Below are 22,656 nucleotides of genomic sequence, written 5' to 3'. Positions count from 1 at the left end.
ATTTAATGAACTCAGTTGTTCTTGAAGCCTTTTGGTTCTGGCTTTTGCTAATATAGGATATCAGCACCTCATGTCAATCACATATCACTGATGCAGATGGTTATGCCTTGTTGTGTTTGCTGGACCTCATCAGACATACTATGAATGATGCCCTCTAGCTTAATGCATGTGTTTTGACTCCCTATGCTCTTCTGTTCAGTTGGCACAGCTACAAATGCTACTTCAAAGAAATATGACCCATTTCTTTTCAGGCTTCTAGCATATGACCTTGATTTATTGAATCACTCCTACAGAGCAAACAAATCATTTACTGCTCATGCTTTATATATCATATGAAGAAAACACTATTTTCCTCACTTTCTTGAATTCTGACAGGTACAAGCAGAAAATTCACAACTGTTGCTATGCTATACTGTTTCACACAGCTGAAATGTGGGGTTGTGGGAATTAATGTTTCAATGCACTCTTCCATATCAAACACTCCTCCCCAAGCATGTCAGGACAAAGCATCCCAGTTAGCTTCCCTTGTAGAGGATTTTGTTTCGGTCTGCATTTTTGAGCAAACTGACCTGATTCACACACCCTGGACTGATGTGTGAATTGAAATGAAATTATCCTTTGGTCTTCACATTTCTCCACATATAAAAACAAAAACAGACAGACACTCCTACAGGAGGCAGTTAATCTGCTGATCATGTTTCAGAGTTCTGGGGAGAACCATTGCAACTCAAGGTGCTTCACTTTCAAACAACCCGGACTCTCACTCTCTGAATTTTTCTCTCTTCCTGTCCATTCAAGTTGCAGACTGGCTCCAAAACATCACTCCTGCTTTCAGTCACCAGCTGGAGGACATAATCTTCCCCCTTTTTTAAAATAAAATATTTATTAAAGTTTTCAAAAATGATACAATATAAAACAAAAAGAAAAAACAACTGTGATGAGATATGGGGCTACTTGTGTGTGAGCGCTTACACTCTCAGAGTCTTGTAATCAGTTTCAAAACTGTCCCTCTCTTGGTTACATTACGCTCAGATTAAAGAAGTTTTTAAACTTGACAAAAATTTAGGATTCCAGGTGGAAAAATCGAAGTTAGAAACGGAATTGTTAGAGCCTAAGACTAAGGTACTTTCAAGAATGTATAACTTGTTGTTAAAATGGAACACACAAGATGAAACGGTCAAATCGGCTATGATAAAGTGGGCACAGGACATTGGATATAATATCAGGTTTGAGGACTGGGAGAGGTTGTGGACCACTGGGTTGAATTTCACTGCATGTAATGTTTGAAAGAAAATGTTATGAAAATGATATATAGATGGTACATGACCCCAGTCAAACTTGCAAAAATATACCATTTGTCTGATAACAAATGTTGGAAATGTAAAGAAAGTGAAGGAACGTTCTTTCACCTCTGGTGGACCTGCCCTAGAGTGAAGGCTTTCTGGGAAATGATATATAATGAGCTGAAAAGGGTATTTAAGTATACCTTCCCTAAGAAACCAGAGGCCTTCCTTCTGGGTATTGTCGGCCAGAGGGTGTTAAAGAAGGACCGAACATTTTTTATGTATGCAACAACAGCAGCAAGGATACTAGTTGCCAAGCACTGGAAATCCCAAGATTTACCCACACTGGAAGAATGGCAGATGCAACTGATAGACTACATGGAACTGGCCGAGATGACTGGCAGAATCCGAGACCTGGGAGAGGAGACGGTAGAAGAAGACTGGAAGAAATTCAAGATTTATCTACAAAAATATTGTAAATTGTATGAATGTTAAGAAGGATGCTAGATTAAAAATAACTTGGCACCATTAAGCTAGATGAAGTGAAGTATGAAGATAAGTTAAATTTAAGAAAAGATAAATTCTAGATAAGCATTAGGCTAAATTTAAATTTTTAAGGTTTGAATAAACGATATCTAAAATTAGAGACACAACATTGGAAAATTAGATAACAAGAATGGAATTAAGGAGATAAATTGCTGATTAAATTTTTAGAAATTAGGAACGCAGGAGCGGGGGATGTGAGGAAGTCCAAAGAAGTTAAGAAAATATGTTTATGATATGTGTTACTTTGTTTCGTTATTTGTACTGTAATTAAAAAAAAAAACCTTTAATAAATATTTTTATATATATATTAAAAAAAACTGTCCCTCTCCGCGCAGCCATCGGTGCATGGCTGCCTTAATCGCTGGCAGAATCCGTCAGTGGGCGTTTCCGGAATTTCTTCCAACATAAGAACAAAGAAACAGTGGGATCACTCAGAGGAGAAGATGGTGAAATGCAAACAGGGGACACAGAAAGGGCTGAACTCCTCAATGCCTTCTTTGCCTCAGTCTTCTCCGATAAAGAAAACAATGCCCGAACTGAAGAATTTGGAGCAAATGATTCAGCAGAGGAAACACAGCCCAGAATAACTAAGGAGATAGTACAAGAATACTTGGCTAGTTTAGAGGTATTCAAGTCTCCAGGGCCAGATGAACTGCATCCAAGAGTATTAAAAGAACTGGCAGGTGTGATCTCAGAACCACTGGCAGTCATCTTTGAGAATTCCTGGAGAACAGGCAAAGTCCCGGCAGACTGGAGGAGGGCAAATGTTGTCCCTATTTTCAAAAAGGGGAAAAGAGAGGACCCAAATAATTACCGCCCAGTCAGTCTGACATCAATACCAGGGAAGATTCTGGAGCAGATCATTAAGCAAACAGTCTGTGAGCACCTAGAAAGGAATGCTGTGATCACCAATAGTCAGCATGGATTTCTGAAAAATAAGTCATGTCAGACTAACCTGATTTCGTTTTTTGACAGAATTACAAGCCTGGTAGATGAAGGGAACGCAGTGGATGTAGCCTACCTTGATTTCAGCAAGGCATTTGACAAGGTGCCCCATGATATTCTTGTAAAGAAGCTCGTAAAATGCGGTCTTGACTATGCTACCACTCAGTGGATTTGTAACTGGCTGACTGACCGAACCCAAAGGGTGCTCATCAATGGTTCCTCTTCATCCTGGAGAAGAGTGACTAGTGGGGTGCCACAGGGTTCTGTCTTGGGCCCGGTCTTATTCAACATCTTTATCAACGACTTGGATGATGGACTCAAGGGCATCCTGATCAAATTTGCAGATGACGCCAAACTGGGAGGGGTGGCTAACACCCCAGAGGACAGGATCACACTTCAAAACGACCTTGACAGATTAGAGAACTGGGCCAAAACAAACAAGATGAATTTTAACAGGGAGAAATGTAAAGTATTGCACTTGGGCAAAAAAAATGAGAGGCACAAATACAAGATGGGTGACACCTGACTTGAGAGCAGTACATGTGAAAAGGATCTAGGAGTCTTGGTTGACCACAAACTTGACATGAGCCAACAGTGTGACGCGGCAGCTAAAAAAGCCAATGCAATTCTGGGCTGCATCGATAGGAGTATAGCATCTAGATCAAGGGAAGTAATAGTGCCACTGTATTCTGCTCTGGTCAGACCTCACCTGGAGTACTGTGTGCAGTTCTGGGCACCACAGTTCAAGAAGGACACTGACAAACTGGAACGTGTCCAGAGGAGGGCAACCAAAATGGTCAAAGGCCTGGAAACGAAGAGCTGTTCGACAGTGGAATTTGCTGCCAAGGAGTGTGGTGGAGCCTCCTTCTTTGGAGGTCTTTAAGCAGAGGCTTGACAACCATATGTCAGGAGTGCTCTGATGGTGTTTCCTGCTTGGCAGGGGGTTGGACTCGATGGCCCTTGTGGTCTCTTCCAACTCTATGATTCTATGATTCTAAGAGTTCTTTGACAGAAACTCTACGCCTTGATTCTCTACGTGACAGCTTCCTGCGCAAAGTGGGCGTCCCAAGGGGAGGTCCTGAGCTCTCCCCGCTGTTCTCACTGGAAACGTCTCGGAGCCGTTCCTCCGACTCTGTTTCCGCTGAAACTCTCCCTCTCCCCCTGCTGGTTCCCTCCTCAGCATCCGAGGGTCTCCTAGCATCCTGGAGCCCCTCCACCACTTGGAGCTCTGATGGCAGTTCCCTGACAACAACAAAAAATACAGAAAAACAAAAATAAAAACAACTAAAAACACATAGAGTTTCCATTTACTTATTTTCTTTAGCATGGTTGATGGTTAATTGGTTGAGTTGACAATACGTGGCAAAGATCTTCAAAGCTCTGGTTAGTCCAACACGTGTATAAGATAGAATTACCGCGTCGTCCGCATATAAAAGGAGTGGGCAGCGGTAATCCGCAAGTCTAGGCGCGTGTGTACTTGGAGATGAGTTAACTAGGGGTGCTCGCATGTCGCTGATGAATAGGTTGAATAGACAGGGAGCCAATATACATCCTTGACGCACTCCCTTGTTTATTGGTATCGAATTTGTGAGGTCGCCCGCAGGAGTAAGTCTCACTCTAGCAAGGGTACCTTCGTGGAGCTGACTTATAAGCCATAGGAGTCTTCTATCAATGCCCTGTTTCGCAAGTTTCTCCCATAGAATATTTCTAGGAACGCTGTCAAAGGCTGCCTTTAGGTCTAAGAAGGCAGCACAGAGGTAGCCCCGGGGAGGAGAGGAGTACTTTCGTGCCAGATGGTAAAGAACTATCGCATGATCGGTTGTAGAGCGTTTAATTCTGAATCCTGCTTGTTCGTGGCCAATCTGATTAGTCTCATCTACCCATCGCAATAGTTTAGTCAGCAAAAAGCTGGCATAAATTTTCCCTATGATCGAAAGGAGGCTGATGTTACGGTAGTTTTCCGGCTCCATTGGAGAACCTTTTTTATGAATTGGTACTATAATGGCCTCCTTCCATATTTTGGGGATGAGGCCAGAAGCGTTGATTGCATCGAAGGTTTTGGCCAAGATGCCAGCCCACCATTTTGGGTGTAGTTTAATGGCTTCAGCAGGGATCAGATCGGGCCCTGGGGCTTTACCCGGTTTCAGCTGCGCTATTAGCTTGGCTATTTCGTCAGGATCGGTGGGAGGCCAAATAGGTAGGTGGGTAAACAGATGCGTCAGGTGGTCGGAGGGAGCATCTGCCTGTGAGAAGCATTTCTTCAGGAACAATTCCCATGTCAGTGCAGGGATGACTGCCCTTTGGTATTTCCTCACCCTTCTGTTGATCAAAGACCAGAATTCCCTGGATCTGTGTGATTTTGAAGCAGTAATCAAAGCCTGCCAGCGATTGTGTTGCCACTCACGTTTGGCAATTTTCTGCGTGCGTTTGTAAACTAGCTTGGCTTGTGCATAACTAGCTGGCAGAATAGCTGCATCGGAGGTCTTATATACATTATATATAGCACGAAGGCGCTGTCTTGCTTGTTTACACTGAGAATTATACCAGGGGGCACCGTAAGTATATTCATTTCGATTTAATATTTTGGGTGGTAACCTGAAGAAGGACGTAAGATCAGTCGTATGATGGTGGAAACATTTCAGCACTATGCAATGCTCGTCTGAGGCAGAGCCTATGTTTAATGTATGCGGATGACGCTGTTCTTCTCTCTCAAACCAAAGTGGGCTTGAAACGTGCCTTAGGAAAGTTTAGTGACCAATGTAACACTGAGCTGTTAACAATTAACTTTGCCAAAACCAAAATTGTACATTTTAACCGCTCCTTCAGGAAAGATAATTGGAGCGTAAAGGGAAACGCCATTGAACAGACTAAGATCTTCCAATACCTAGGCATTACTTTCTCTTATAATGCCAAATTGTCAACACACCTGACCACATCAGCTATATCAGCAGGAAGAAGTGCAAATGCCATCCTTAGATTATTCAGAAGGAAAGGAGCTGGCTTCCTCCCGATGGCCCTTAAAGTTTTCCAGGCAAAATCGTTAGCCCAACTCCTGTATGGCTCTCAAATTAGCCCTTCTACCAACCTTAAGACCCTTGAAACAGTACAATCAAAATTCTTAAGATCATTATTTGCTACCCCAAAGTGTACACCTAATGCAGTCTTAAGGCAAGAAGCAGGACTGCCCAGAGTGGAATTAAAAGTCTGGGAGCAAGCAATATCCCTCTGGTTGAAAATCCATTACAACCCTAAGGGACTGTTACCTTACTTCCTGGCTGCAGTTCCCTATCCTCCTTGGCTTATGCAAATAACTAACAAGATCAAACAAATTGGCCTAAACCCTGAAAATCTTCTTATTGGAACTCTGAACAAGGCTAAAGTAATTATCACTCAGAGACTCTACGATGTCGAATTACAACAAGAAGACGCCCTACTCCCGGAGACGTATAGATCTTTAAAAGCTTGGTCTAATTTTTCAGCTGCCCCTTACTTAACTAACATCACTAACGAAGCTTATAGATGGGCTTTCTCCAGAGCCCGCTTTGAGACAATGCCCTCAGCAGTGCTGTACGGCAAATTTACGCGGGTACCAATGCATGCGCGTCTCTGCCCCTGTATGTCTAATAAGGTAGAATCTGTCACTCACATGCTTCTATTTTGCGAATTCTATAGTGAAGAACGAGCTCAACTTATTTTGCCGCTTTTATCAAAATTTATACCCCTTCAACATTATTTGGAATCCTCCCCCGAAATTCTACGAAAATACCTTCTGGAAGATTCCTCAAGCTCAATATCATATGAGGTGGCCAAATTTTGCACTTTAGCAATCAGGAAGCGTAAATCTCTCTTGTTGAACGGCACACTGCGAAGCTCCCTTGTGTAATAATTTTCTTTTTTTTTTCTTCTTCTTGATGCTGTTGTTGATTTCCTTTTGTATGATCTTGTGGTGTTCTGTGTCACTGGCTTTTGCCGCAATAAAACTTGACTTGACTTATTTTCTTTTAACTTATTTTCCAGACCTCCTCATACCTCCCTTTCTTATATTCCAATTCAAATTGTTAATTCAGCAAATCCTCTCCATTAGTTTTTACTTATTTCTAAACCTTATTTTTCATATCTCTTAAACATTACAGCTGGAAACCACTTAATTTTTGTCTAACATCATTTTAACATTCATTAATTTTACAATATTTCCGCAAATAGTCTTTAAACTTCTTCCAGTCTTCTTCCGCCGACTCTTTTCCCTGGTCTTGGATTCTGCCAGTCATTTCTGCCAGTCCCATATAGTCGATCATCTTCATCTGCCATTCTTCCAGAGTGGGTAAATCTTGTGTCTTCCAATATTTTGCGATAAGTATTCTTGCTGCTGTTGTCGCATACATAAAAAAAGTTCTGTCCTTCTTTGGCACCAATTGGCCGACCATGCCTAGGAGAAAGGCCTCTGGTTTCTTCGAGAAGGTGTATTTAAATATCTTTTTCATTTCATTATAGATCATTTCCCAGAAAGCCTTGTTCCTTGGGCACCTCCACCAAAGGTGAAAGAATGTACCTTCAGTCTCCTTACATTTCCAACATTTGTTATCGGGCAAATGATAAATTTTTGCAAGCTTGACTGGAGTCATGTACCACCTGTATATCATTTTCATAATATTCTCTCTTAAGGCATTACATGCCGTAAATTTCATACCCGTGGTCCATAACTGTTCCCAGTCAGCAAACATAATATTATGTCCAACATCTTGTGCCGATTGGAGGACATAATCTTCCCAAACACATTGTACTATATTCCAAATGTTGGAGAGAGGGTCCCAGCTATCAGGAGAACAACTCTTGTGATTTGCTTTCATAATTTGCTCCCATTATGTTCTTATTAGTAAGCTATTAGCTTAACTAAATATGGTCTCCCTGCGTTCATAATGCCACTGAAATACGATCATAAATTCCTTTTAGGGAGCTCATTTGCTAGCTTGCTTTTTACAGTCACAGTCCATTACCCTACTCCAAGTACATGGATGAGAAGAGGGAGCAGTGGCAGTATTATTCATGCAGTCCTCCATTATGCTAATATTGCTTTGATACTACACAGTATGTAGGAGATGGAGTGGGAAGGTGAGGGTAGCATGAGGACTCTGGCACAGACCACTTGGACCTACACTTTTAACTTTCCACAAAATGTGTCAAAGCGCTTCTAGAGCACAGATTGTCAATGTTGATGGACCAGCACTCACAATCAGCCCCAGTTAGAATGGCCAATGGTCAGGGATGATGGGTATGGTAGTTCATCAGTATTTGGAGGGCACTACATGCTTCCCCTGCACTGGAGTATGGAGCAGAGTAAGAGACCTGGGAGGAGGCTTCCCATCAATGCAGAGGATTGCTGGGGAGAGGCAACCAGTTACTACATTTCCATTCTGCTCTAGCTTCCGGGCTACTACATCACCTCCAAGGGCATTGAGTGTTGGACCTCTTCTCTCGTGCTTCTGACTTACCAGTGTATTTCAGAAGCAAGCCCTCTATTAACAAGCCTTGCTGTAGCCTTTTCATTTAATCAATCAGAACATATTGTATATACTCGAGTATAAGCAGACCCGAATATAAGCCAAGGCACCTAATTTTAGCACAAAAACCTGGGGAAACTTATTGACTCGAGTATAAACCCATTCACCACATCACAAACCTGGTGGTGGCGGCAGCGATGGAGGAAGAACAAGCAGCGCCGCTCGTCCCTCTGCCGCCGCCTCTGCCGCTCAGAAGAGCAGGCATAGGAGCCGCGGTTGGGAGAGGCACAGCACAGCGCCTCTCCCATCTGCGGCTTCCTGTAACCTGCCCTTGCGAGAGGCGGGTGGCGGCGGTAGGACCAGCGGGCCGCTCATCCCGCCACTGCCACCTCACTCAAGTATAAGCTGAGGAGGGCTTTTTCAGCATAAAAAATGTGCTGAAAAAGTCGGCTTATACTCGAGTATATACGGTAACTAGATCCAAAACATGCTTCCCAAGCTAGATATTGGAACTCTTTGCTGTGTATCATCATGTGGAAATGTTCTTCCTGGCTCTGTCAGTGCTTTCTGCCCTGCTCTCCAGTCTTTTGTTCTATTGACACTGTAATTTCCTAAATGTCAAGGAGACAAAGTCCTTTTCTTTTACCATTTAAGATTGTAACAGTCTTATAAAATTCAATAGTGTCCCGTGTATTTTTAGAATCTGAGTTGCCAAGTTGAAGCCATTGAAGTGTGTGATGGTGCACTATTTTTAGACACATCCCTTTTGTATTTGCTGAATTTGTTGATGTATTGTGCTGTATTTGGAGGTCACTTTTAATGCTGTACTTTCCAACCCAACCCAAAAATATAGAGATTTCCCCCCCTCCTTTGTCTCATCGGCCACCATATAACTCAATATCTTCCTGTTTTCCTATAATAGTTAAACTTTCAGTAGCTATGGATGAATGTGGGACAAAACCAACCACAGTATTCTGTTTAAAACAATACATTACAACTTTATTGACGCTTAATTGCAATATTAATACTATGAAGTTTATTTAAAGGATTACTTATAACGCTTGTGGTTTCACTTAGTTACTGTATGATTAAACAGCGCCCACATACACAATAGGGTTACTGTCCCTTTAAGAAGCTGCCTATGTAAGGTTGCTTTTTCACCCCAAATCAAACCCTTGGCAATTACCCTATAGTGCTCCCTTGCCAGTTAATGCACTATACCCAGAGGACTTCACAAGCAGTCTGTCCAGACCCCCATAAGCATTTACTTGTAAGTTTTAAAAAAGTAAACTTTTATTATAACAGTCTAATGGTACTGGAGTATAGCTAGGAGTATAGCATCAATAGGAGTATAGCATCTAGATCAAGGGAAGTAATAGTGCCACTATATTCTGCTCTGGTCAGACCTCACCTGGAGTACTGTGTCCAGTTCTGGGCACCACAGTTCAAGAAGGACACTGACAAACTGGAACGTGTCCAGAGGAGGGCAACCAAAATGGTCAAAGGCCTGGAAACGATGCCTTATGAGGAACGGCTAAGGGAGCTGGGCATGTTTAGCCTGGAGAAGAGGAGGTTAAGGGGTGATATGATAGCCATGTTCAAATATATAAAAGGATGTCACATAGAGGAGGGAGAAAGGTTGTTTTCTGCTGCTCCAGAGAAGCGGACACGGAGCAATGGTTCCAAACTACAAGAAAAAAGATTCTACCTAAACATTAGGAAGAACTTCCTGACAGTGAGAGCTGTTCGACAGTGGAATTTGCTGCCAAGGAGTGTGGTGGAGTCTCCTTCTTTGGAGGTCTTTAAGCAGAGGCTTGACGACCATATGTCAGGAGTGCTCTGATGGTGTTTCCTGCTTGGCAGGGGGTTGGACTCGATGGCCCTTGTGGTCTCTTCCAACTCTATGATTCTATGATTCTATGATTCTATGGTACAAACTAGGAAAGTCCAGGTGCTCTTAGAAGGCAAAGGAGTAGCATCAACAAATCTGGTCCAAGATCACAAGCCAAGGTTCAGGAGTTTGCATGGGAGCTGTGAACATGTTCTAACAAGTTTATTCCTTATCTGAAGACAGGTATACCTCCTGGGGGTGGGAAAAGTCTCTTTTCATCTCTTGATGTGCCATCAATCCCTGAGCCTGGGTCTTCCTCTGAACTCTACTGCTCTGTCCTAGCAAGCTGGGAAGGATCAGTCCTTGTTTTTCTCGCCTTGCTGGTTCCAGGCTTATCTAGGTGCAGGGTGGGGTGGGGAGCTTCATCAAGTGGTCTCTGCAGCATAGTCTGATCCCCTTCTCTTCACAGTCTGAGTTCTCATCCTCAGGTGCCTCACACTCCTGGTCTGAATCAGAGGACTCAGGAGGAACCATAACACAGTAATTGCCTTAGTGACCCATACCTCCTGCAATCTGGAGTTTTTCAGGATTCTCTCAGGATTGCACCTATGGTCTTTAACTTGGTCCAGCAATAGCTACCACCTCAAGTTCATAATGAACAATGCTGTTACTTACAGCAGCTTTCTTGAAGGCTGTCTTGCTCTCATATTTCCTCCCTCGACTCTTTGCTCCAGTGATATCAGCTCCTGAGCTGGATCTCCAACTTCCTTTCAGACACCAGCCTCTGCCACTGCTCCCTAAGCCCCTTCCAACTTCCCCACTGACCTCAGTTCCAACAATTACTCCCCCCCCCCCCAGAGCAGGATGGAACCTGGCCCTTTTTTTACATTAAGAACTACAGTTTCCTGACCACTGTCCTGTTAGCTAGGAATGATGGAAGTTGTAGTCCCAAAACATCTGGAGGGCCAAGTTTGGAGATGCCTGATTTAGAATCAGGGCACTTCATTGTTACCTAAAAAAGTGGTACAGATGGTTTGAAAGGACATACATAAAATAAGTCTTTCATAGAATGATAGAGGATCATCTAGTCCAACCCCCTGTAATGCAGGAATAGGCAGCTGTCCTTTATGTCCTGCAACATTGGCATTATTTACATGCAGCCGCTGGGAGAGATCATCAGGAGGTTTGGGCTGGGTGTTCATCAGTATGCGGATGATACCCAGCTCTACCTCTCTTTTAAATCAGAACCAGTGAAGGCAGTGAAGGTCCTGTGTGAGTGTCTGGAGGCGGTTGGAGGATGGATGGCGGCTAACAGATTGAGGTTGAATCCTGACAAGACAGAAGTACTGTTTTTGGGGGACAGGAGGCGGGCAGGTGTGGAGGATTCCCTGGTCCTGAATGGGGTAACTGTGCCCCTGAAGGACCAGGTGCGCAGCCTGGGAGTCATTTTGGACTCACAGCTGTCCATGGAGGCGCAGGTCAATTCTGTATCCAGGGCAGCTGTCTACCAACTCCACCTGGTATGCAGGCTGAGACCCTACCTGCCCGCGGACTGTCTCGCCAGAGTGGTGCATGCTCTGTTTATCTCCCGCTTGGACTACTGCAATGCACTCTACGTGGGGCTACCTTTGAAGGTGACTCGGAAACTACAACTAATCCAGAATGCGGCAGCTAGACTGGTGACTGGGAGCGGCCGCCGAGACAATATAACACCGGTCTTGAAAGACCTACATTGGCTCCCAGTATGTTTCCGAGCACAATTCAAAGTGTTGGTGCTGACCTTTAAAGCCCTAAACGGCCTCGGTCCAGTATACCTGAAGGAGCATCTCCACCCCCATCATTCTGCCCGGACGCTGAGGTCCAGCGCCGAGGGCCTTCTGGCGGTTCCCTCATTGCGAGAAGCAAAGCTACAGGGAACCAGGCAGAGGGCCTTCTCGGTAGTGGCCCCCGCCCTGTGGAACGCCCTTCCAGCAGATGTCAAAGTGATAAACAACTACCTGACATTCAGAAGACATCTTAAGGCAGCCCTGTTCAGGGAAGTTTTTAACGTGTGATATTTTAGTGTATTTTTGGTTTTTATGGAAGCCGCCCAGAGTGGCTGGGGAGGCCCAGCCAGATGGGTGGGGTATAAATAATAAATTATTATTATTATTATTATTATTATTATTATTAACAACATGCTCCAACCAACTGAGCTATCCATGGCGACATTGCAGTTTTAAAATGTCCTGAAAATTTCTTAACCAAGTATTGCTACTATTCCCTGCTGATTATTATATGAGAGTCTTGCATGAATGAAAAGCCTTGTTCAAACACGCTATCCTGTGTTTAAATAGCAAGTTTTTGTCTTTTTAGGTTTTTTCTATTCTCATTTTGCATTTTTATGTTGTGAACTGCCCTGTGAAGTTTTTAGGTCAAAAACAGCACTTTGAATGGTTGGGCTTTTATCCTTTCACAAAAACATCTTAGGACAGTGCCAAGCAAATGCAAATGTTTTGATGGGTTTCCTGAAGCAAACACTGCTGCTGCTGCTGCTGTTGATGTTAATTAATGACTGCTCCCCGCCTAAAACGGGGGGCGCCCTTTGTGGGGACGCGCACAGCCCCTAGATCTGGAGCAGCTCCAACAGCATAGGCTTGGCTTTGCCTTCCCTCAGGTGGGATACCTGGAGGTCTCCGCCTACCTCAGTCAGTTGTCCAATCCCACCTGGGGGAAGCATTGCCAAGGAGACCAGGCCAGGTAGGGGAGGGATTACCTGCCCACACAATAGAGGGAGGATCTTACCTGGGAATCCTCACTTGGCTCCAGAGCTTCTCCCACCCTACCCACCCTCAGTTAATGTCTTATTTTGCAGGTTAACTTTTCTTCACAGGTTTTGCAGGTTAACTTTTCTTCACAGGTATGCGGGCGCTGCTACGTTAAGGTCGCTGTTAAAGGGCCGGAAAGGAATTTCCCTGCATTGGCAGGTTTCGCCTTTCCCGTAGCAAAACGTCACAACTTTGGCGGTATCAGGCCTTGGGCGGAATCCTTTAGTCCATCTTCCTCTTTGCGGCGGCGATACCAGGGTTCCCCGTTAAAGGGGTTTCTGAAGGGAGGCTTTGACCGTACGCCGAAAGGTCGTCATTGCTCTCCCCTGCGGCGGTGGCATAACGGGGGCGGCTATCTCTGCTTGAACATATGTTCTCCAGAGCCGGCCCATCCCCCCCCCCCCCCCCGCACTGAATAACCCTGATGCTCCCTAGGTCCCCGGCTGGGGACTGGGGAGGGAGAACGCCCAATGCCTGAGCCAAGGTCTACCCACATTTGAAATTTAATTAAGTTGTGGCCAATTTAATCCCATAGCACGTTGTCTAGAGTCGTTATTCCACATGACGGGGGGGGGGAACCACGTGGGATCTGGGGACTCCGCCTGTCCACGCAAATTGATATACCACCCTTCACCCACGAATCATAGGGTGGTTTACAGCATGAAAATACAAAATGCATGAAACAAACAAAACAAACAAAAGTACAACCCCTTACAACTTTCATCAGCTCTGACCATTAGCCATGACCTGGCTGCTCATGGGAGTCCAACAAGGGCCCAGAAGTTCCTGACATATTGACAGACGTGTGTCAGCCCTCTGTACTTAAATCTAGGAGCAATGGGCTGAATAGGGTTTCCATGCATGTGCACATGGTTTCCAGAGATAATGTGCCCACTGTCCACCATTGCAACGTGGGCCAATCAGACTTCCTGTGTGAAGAATGGAACTGTCCTCATTAAATTTACGTATGGTACTATTTTCATACAAAGCAGAAATGTTCAGTCTTTCAAGAACATGTAATAGGATTTTTCTTTTTTCTTTTTCCTCCTTCATTTTAGTCCTTTGAAAGAGTTTTGGTTGAGAATAAGTTGCACGGTCTTTCACCGGCCCTTTCTGAAGCCATCCAGAGCATTTCTCGCTGGGAACTGGTCCAAGCTGCCTTACCACATGTTCTTCACTGCACGGCGACACTGCTTTCCAATCGGAACAAGTTAGGTCAGTGCGCATGTTAGGATGCTATTATGCTAAAAACCTAATTATGTTCCGTCTAGTTTAAACTGATGGTTCTCAAAGCAGGATAAGCTGTGGCTAAGGGATGCATTTACCTACCCCTTTTGATTTCAGTTGGTTGTGATTGAGCAGAATGACTCCTGGTACACCCTGTTCATTTCTCAGCTATGTGGGTTTGGGAGATCTATCCTGAGAAGGGCCCAGAAGTCCTGTTTTCTTTCTCTGGCACCACTAGGTAAACAAATTGTCTTAGGGCAATCTGGGCATTACATTAAGGTTACCAGACGTTCCCGTTTCCCAGGGACATTCCCCGAATTTACAAACCAGTCCCCTGACAAAATCCTATCATTCCTACTGAAGTTGAAAAGTGTCCCCGGATTCATTGAAAAAAATCTGGTAACCTTACATTACATGCCAAGTCCCTTTGCTGCTTCTGGGTGGATGACTGTGAGTGAAGAATCAGGGGTGGAAGAAAAAGAACGTGTCACTCTGCCTTTACCTGCTATTCAAAAGCCTATTTCCAGTAGGAACACACACACACACACACACACACACACACACACAAACCTATCCAATTATGGGGGGAGGGGAAGCTAGAGAGAACTTCTAGATAAAGACTGAACATTGTAACAGCCCATGGCCTTGGTCTGGAGGAGAACATTTAAACCTTCAATTAATTATATCGCAGTAGTAGTTTTAGTAGCGTAGTAGTAAAATAAATGTTGCTCGGCCATAAGCCATAGCAAAACTAATATATCACCAGAAGACAAAATCCAACAACAGTGCATGGGAAGACCCAGAACGTCCTGCTGTGTTTTCTCATCTAGGACATCAGGATAAACTTGGTGTTGCAGAAACGAAGCTGCTTCATACTCTGCACTGGATGCTGCTAGAAGCTCCTCAAGACTGCAGCAATGACCGCTTTGGAGGAGGAGGAGGCGGAGATAGGGCATCGAGCTGGAGAGGGAGCAGCAGCGCTTTCATCCACCAGATTGAAAACCAGGGATCTCCAAGGCATCCAAGGCATGACAGCACCAATGAAGAGGAGGAGAACAACAGGAGGAAGTTCTTTCAGAATTCAATGGCCACAGTGGAGCTCTTTGTATTCTTGTTTGCTCCGCTAGTTCATAGGATCAAAGTAAGTGCTTAAAGTAAAGGCTCGTCAACACTTCTGCTTGTCCCGTGCCTAGAAAGTATTGAATTACTTACTTACAATGTCCAGAAGTGGCTACTGTGTTACCTTGCTAGATCTCCAGTGTTGTGGGACACTCTGATTCCACCACCACTCCCAGAGTTCCCCTTGTCCCTGCTTTATTTCCCTCAGGTTCACTCATACTTATACAGACAGAAGCATGGAAGCTCAAGTCAGACAACCCTCCAAATCCTGCTGTGGAGGATTCTGGAGGAGGCCTAGACCCACAAGGGCAACCATTCCATCTTATCTTTCATGTCTGGCATTCCTATGGTATCTCACAGAAACTTTTCTTTTAGGATATCAAATGGAGGGTGTAGCAGAGTCCTTGTAAGCAACCCCTTTTCTTTCTTTCTTTCTTTCTTTCTTTCTTTCTTTCTTTCTTTCTTTCTGCTGTATAAAATGTTTATTCGGTGCATGAGATGATTCTTACAATTTCTACCACCTTCATCACAGGTAGAATTGCATTACATTTTTGGAGAGTGAAATTGGAACCAGCAATAAGAACTTCAGATACTCTTCCCCAACTACAGCAACACAGAGCCAATGGCTGCTCCCACTGCCTGCACCCCAAACCCAGTCACAAGACACCTTGTGCACAACACACCACCCCCATGATTGTCCACACACTTTTGTGGATAAACCATGTGTAAAATGGAATAAGAGAGTGGTTTATAGGACAGAAGGACTCTACCTATGAGATTTTGGAACAAGGAATCTCTGGGTTTAAATAAAAAATATCAATGCTCTTCTCCGTCAGATCCACAGGTGTCCCCATGTTCTTGTGTCCTTTTAGGAATCTGATCTGACTTTTCGTCTGGCCAGTGGCCTTGTTATTTGGCAGCCGATGTGGGAGCACAGGCAACCTGAAGTTTCCGCCTTTACTGCACTGGTTAAACCCATCAGGAATATAATCACAGGTTTGTTGTTGTGTTAATGCATGCAAAAGTACTTAGAAACTGAAAGTCATGGAGAAGTAGCTGGTAAGTGTCTGTTATAGAGTTTCAGAGGCTTCCTCAAACTTCCACCAAAGAACCGATAGCAAATTCTTTTGCAGAGAACCACCTCTTAATAGTAGATGTAGTATCTAACAGGGCTCCAAGTCCCTAACACAGAGCTGGGGAACCTTTTCCAGACCAAGGGTCACAGTGTCTCATGGGAAACATTCCAGGGGACACATGATAGTGGTGGGTGGCCATATGTCCAGAATTTCCTGGAATACTGTGGTCAAAAGCAGTGTCCGGGCAGAAATCAGCAAGACTTCCCAGAAAATCCAGATGTATGGCATGCCATGTCAACTTTGGCCCCAAAAAAACTTTTGTGCTGGATTTTCACTTTCTGAAATATGGCAACTTTAGCGGCCAGAGGCAAAGTAGGGGCAGCAGTGCATGTGAATGTAATCTTTGTTCAGTAGTCTACTACCTACAGACACTCAAACACCCTCTCTATCATCCATCAAGAGGCATTTGGTGGTATTCATTGCTGCACTATTGCAAAAGTGCCAAATGGAATGACACTCCCCCCCTCCCGTATACAGTTCTGGGGGTTCACACCCAGCTAATTTCAGAGGTGCAAGGAGAAGGAGAGGGGAGATGCCCCACTGCACAAACAGAAGCCCTTCCACAGGGCTTTCACTGACAAAGTTAATCAGGTGACTCCTGTGCATTATCAGAGTTCAATGACACCTCCCACCCAGGTGAAAGCACTAGAAGAGGGTGTGAAGTAAGGTTGGTGAGGGTTGTAGCCTGGGGAGAGCCTGAAGGGATTGATAGAGAAGCCTGGGAGGCTGCATTTGCATGATTCAAGAGGTTTTTGTTTGTTTTATTTAAAAATGCATGAACTTCTTAGCCAATTCCAGTGTTTCTGTGCTTTGAGTCACACAGCTTGCCTACTAACAAGTTCTTCATTTGCCAGCAAAGAGGAGTTCTCCAATGAAAAACCAGACTCTGACATGTGAATCTCCTAATGTGGATGCTGGACGTACAGAGGTAATGTCTGAGGCTGTACAATCTTTATTGGAATCACAGGGAGGGGAGGGGCAGGGGACGAGCTAAGGAACTGGGCTGAGGAAAGCATTTTTCTGCAGGGAAGGAAGCGATCCTGGAAAGGAACGGGTTGTCCTTCCCACTTGCTCCTCTAGGCAGGCGAATGTGCAAACAGCAAACTGCACATTTTGATTGCGTTTCTCTCTGTGAACTATTTTTGCACCCACAGGGGCTCCAGGTAGTGTGTGAAACACCCCAGGCAGATGCAGTGCCCCCCAGGCCTGCTTTCTCAGGCTGCCACCGTGGGAATTCTATTGATGGAAGTGTGTCATCCCAAGCCTCCCAGGAGAAAGGACCCCCCTATCCTAGGTAAAAGCTGATCTTCTAGAAGGGGTCCTCCTTCTCTCTCTTTTCTCCCCATCCCTGTCCCCTTCTTCTATGATCATAGGATACTTCCCACAGTTAGAAAATACAGAGAAAGATTATTTCTGTTCTAAATATTAAAATGGGAGTCTTCCAGTTGTGTGATTCTGTTTGAAATGTATTTGGACTATAAAATGTGTGTTGAATAGCATATAACACTAATTTAACACCCACCGCCCTCATTGGTGGCCCACATACAGCTCTGGAAGAGACTGTGGGACATTGGTGCCTTCCATATGCCCTAGCAGTGTTGTGGGAACTGCTTTTCCTTCCTCACACAGCATTGCTGCGAATGAGGCAGGCATCTTCCTCTCAGTTTGTCCCCTTCAAAGCTTCCTGAGGTGTTACACTGTGGCCACTAAGGGGCATTATTTCTTTGCCCGTTTTAAGTTTTGACCCTGGGTTGTTGGTCTCTTGTAGGATACCATGTTTTAAGCTGAAGCCATTGCCAAGCGGATCGAAACACAAATTGTTGTTTAGACATTCAAAGACACTTTCTCTTGCAAGAATCTCTGGCAAGCATTTTAATTTTTCAGAAAAATGTTTGAAGCATAGTGCCTGAAACAAGGCATTCATGTTTACTGACCTGGTCCTGACCTGTTGCCAACTATATTAAAAGGGCACAGCTGACTTCCCACCCAGGAACCTTATTTTCTGTGAAAAAAGCATTGAAAAGCAACTTCTGTGATGTAGGAAAGTTAGCAGTGCCATGCTCACAGAGAGTGGAAATGAAGACTTTCCCCAAATATATACACAGAAGGGGGGGGGGAGACACAAACATGCACACTCTTAAAAATATATCAAATATTCTTTTTCCTGCTGAGCTACAGTTTTTGGGCAGCTCTCTTTACTTGATTATTTTTAGGCTAGTTCAGAGTGACCTAAGGAGGAAGAAACTGGTTTTTAGACAGCAAAAATGAGGCAGTCAGTGTCTGAAACTGAGCTGGGCGGTCGCTATGGCAATGAAGCTGCAGGCAGGCTCTCTATTCTGCGTCATTAATTTCTCCTCATTTGCTGAACTCATTGATCACTACAAAGTCAACTGGATATGGGGGGGGGGAGGGTTGTTGTTGCCAAGCAACATGCAGTGAAGAAATAAATGTTGTTTGCTCCAGTTACTAACCCAGCATCCATGGAATTATTTTGTCCTTGAAGACCAAATTCAACCAAATTGCTACATCCACAGCCTTTGGGGGTTGTGGTAACTGAGTTGAGTCAGCACAGAGTTGAAATTAAAATTCAGAAGACATGAAAATCTCTAGATTTTTTAAAAGGCAGGTTTATTCAACAGAACATAGATTGGCTTTTTGGTAGATATCCTGACCTTTTTTTTGAACTTTGGCGTTCTGTTTCTGAATATACTATATGCAGTCTACTATTTGTCCCTAATGTAGTCCCCAGTCCAAAAGAACAAGTCACCCTCAGAGTTCATAGCCACAGTCTGAGTGACATGTAGAAAACTGGGAGGTGGGTCTTTGATGACAAGTAGACTGGGAATTTTAGCAAGGCCACTTCTGCCCCAGCAAAAATTAATATAAGGTAACAATTCTTAACCAGCAGAGCAACCTTATCCGTTTGTTAACTTTCTTAATCTCAAATAAATTAGATATACTTTTTGTATTATTTTTCAGTCTGTTTGTTAATGTTAATGTTGTCCTAGTGCTCATTAATAGGGAAGCATCAGGTGTAAGATGCACAATCTGTTTCTCAGCAAGGATTAAACACTCTTAGGTTTTGGGATTTGTGCCAACACCAGTGTTTATTGTTTCTCTACCAATGCAGCTTTATCGGCACAAATTCTCAAAGCAATTTACAAAACCATAAAATAACAGAGCATTAAAAAACAATTTACAAACAAGATTAAAGAGCAACTAAAAATAGATCACAGTATACCAGCGGATTAATCACTGGAGGGGGAACATAACAAAATACACATGAATTCCTTTTAAAAAAACAAAAACCATTTTGGTTGACCTAATGAAAGTATCACCCTTTTATTGATTTCAGACCATCCAAATGTCCCTATTTTCCAGGGACATATCTGATTTAGAGAAGCTGTCTCAGTTTCTGATTTGATTCCAGAATGCCCCACTTTTCTTTACGATGTCCCTTCTTTCATTGAAGAAATGTTGGAGGGTATGGAGTTATTCGACCCCTGAGCCATCTGAAGCCAATACTGCATAAGGAGGTTTTCTTAATGTTTAATGTTTTATTATGTTTTAATATATGTTGGAAGCTGCCCAGAGTGGCTGGAGCAACCCAGTAAGATGTGTGGGGTATAAATAGTAAAATTATCATTATGGAATGGGACGTCCCTATTTTCATCAGAGAAATGTTGGAGGGTATGCATTTTTGGAGTTTTCCTTATGAGCCAACATGACTACCATCCTTTAAAAAAAAAATTATTAACATTTTCAAAAAAAGAAAAAGAAAACATAAGTACGAAATGACCGCTCCCCACTTAAAACGGGGGGCGCCTTTTGCGTGGACGCGTGCAGCCCTGGATCTGGAGTGGCCCCATCAGCATAGGCTTTGCCTTCCCTCAGGTGGGATACCTGGAGGTCCCCGCCTACCCCAGCGAGTTGTCCAATCCCACCTGGGGGAAGTGTTGCCAGGGAAACCAGGCCAGGTAAGGGGAGGGATTACCTGCCCACACAATAGAGGGTGGATCTTAATTGTTAATCCTCACTTGGCTCCAGAGCTTCTCCCACCCTACCCACCCTCAGTTAATGTCTTCTTTTGCAGGTTAACTTTTCTTCATAGGTTTTGCAGGTTAACCTGTCTCCACAGGTATGCGGGCGCTGCTACGATAAGGTCGCTGTTAAAGGGCCGGAAAGGAATTTCCCTGCATTGGCAGGTTTCGCCTTTCCCGTAGCAAAACGTCACAACTTTGGCGGTATCAGGCCTTGGGCGGAATCCTTTAGTCCATCTTCCTCTTTGCGGCGGCGATACCAGGGTTCCCCGTTAAAGGGGTTTTTGAAGGGAGGCTTTGGCCGTACGCCGAAAGGTCGTCATTGCTCTCCCCTGCGGCGGCGTAACGGGGGCGGCTATCTCTGCTTGAACATATGTTCTCCAGAGCCGGCCCATCCCCCCCCCCCCCACACTGGATAACCCTGATGCTCCCTAGGTCCCCGGCTGGGGACTAGGGAGGGAGAACGCCCAATGCCTGAGCCAAGGTCTACCCACATTTGAAATTTAATAAAGTTGTGGCCAATTTAATCCCATAGCACGTTGTCTAGAGTCGTTATTCCACATGACGGGGGGACCACTCGGGATCTGGGGACTCCGCCTGTCCACGCAATAATAAATAAAAAATTAAATACAATATTCTTTACAGTTATATATAGTATCATCTTATCTACATTGCGTTAGATCATGCCTCGACTTCCCTCCTTCCCAGTTGTGGTTTTCTTATTATTTCTTATCTTTTACAGTTTCTTCATATTCTATATATATATATATATATATATATATATATATATATATATATGTGACATTTTAGTGTATTTTTTATCTCTGTTGGAAGCCGCCCAGAGTGGCTGGGGAAACCCAGCCAGATAGGTGGGGTACAAATAATAAATTATTATTATTATTATTATATCACAAGAGTTAAGTTAATCCTGCTGTAGTCCTTAAGCTTCTACAGTTAGTTTCTATATATGTAACAAATTTGCTCCGTTCTTCTACAAACTTTGATCCTTTTTGGTTTCTAATCCTATGTGTCATTTTCGCTAATTCCATACATTCGAATAGTTTTACCTGCCATTCCATAACAGCTGGAATTTCTGATGTCTTCCATTTTTGCGCTACTAGAATCCTAGCTACCACCGTTGCGTACTGAAATAACTTATGATCAATCTTTTTTATTTTGTCCCCTATTATCCCTAATAAGAATGCCTCTGGCTTTTTTGGAAAGGTATACCTGAAGATTTTCTTTAATTCATTGTATATTAATTCCCAGAATCTTTTCATTTTCTCGCATGTCCACCACATATGATATAGGTCTCCATCTTTACTTTTACATTTCCAACAAGCCTTATTTCCCATTTTATACATTTTTACTAATTTAACTGGGGTAATATACCACCTATACATCATTTTTTCTAGGTTCTCCCTTAAAGTGGAACATGCCGTAAATTTCATTCCCTTATTCCATAAATTTGTCCATTTATCAAAATCTATATTATAACCCAGGTCAATTGCCCACTTTACCATCACCTCCTTAATTTCCTCGTCTTTGGTATCCCATTCCATTAAAACATTATACATCGTTGATAGAAGTTTTGTTTCCCCTTCCAAAATTTCTGTTTGATATTTAGATTTTTTCTCACTAAATCCTGATTTTTTATCTTCATTCCATAAAAAGGACAGCAGTTTATCCTCTTCCATAACAGTTCCAGCCAACAGAAGGTGTAGCTACTTCTACTATGGGGCAAGGTGAGGCAGCCACCTCAGGTGTCAGGATCCACAGTGGCAGCAAATTTGGCCTCTAATGAATGCATTGCCTACTGCTGCCCCCGCTGCACTGCCCCCGCCCCCAAAGCAGTTCTTCACACACACCCTTGTTCCTGATGTAGGTCTTCACTCGCCCCTTAATTCCTGATGGGTGGGGCGACACCATTTTGTGGTTCACCTCAGGTGCCAAAATGTCAGGGCTTGCCCTGGTGTGGCAGACCTCATGTTGCATTATTCTCCAGCAGCCTTTGGCATTGATGTACAACCTCAGCTGCAATAGACCCTGGGGAAAAGGGAGATGACTCTGGCAGCAATCTGGGGACCCTCTCTAGAACAGGCAGGCAAGTGCTCTTGAAAGGGCTCAGCACTTGTGGAAAATTCACTGGAAGCGCAACATCTAGGGTTCACAAAAGCTGGGCTAGAAGCACTAATCAATTAACTGGTGTGACTTATTAATTAAT

At 43.9% G+C, this 22,656-nt stretch overlaps 1 protein-coding gene across 1 annotated transcript in view; it reads left to right on the top strand.

Moving 5' to 3' along the window:
* The window catches only part of UNC80 (unc-80 homolog, NALCN channel complex subunit), a 162,193-nt gene that overhangs the window by 4,849 nt on the left and 134,688 nt on the right, over positions 1-22,656 (top strand). The window contains exons 3-7 of the mRNA XM_081879748.1: positions 13,969-14,125; positions 14,968-15,278; positions 16,129-16,252; positions 17,247-17,320; positions 17,547-17,686. Coding sequence (XP_081735874.1) covers positions 13,969-14,125; positions 14,968-15,278; positions 16,129-16,252; positions 17,247-17,320; positions 17,547-17,686 — 806 coding nt within the window. The remainder of the gene's footprint in view (positions 1-13,968; positions 14,126-14,967; positions 15,279-16,128; positions 16,253-17,246; positions 17,321-17,546; positions 17,687-22,656) is intronic.

Source organism: Podarcis erhardii, assembly GCF_964252035.2.
Source record: "Podarcis erhardii genome assembly, chromosome: 1".
Taxonomy (NCBI): Eukaryota; Metazoa; Chordata; class Lepidosauria; order Squamata; family Lacertidae; genus Podarcis; species Podarcis erhardii.
This window is presented reverse-complemented; position numbering and strand designations above follow the sequence as displayed.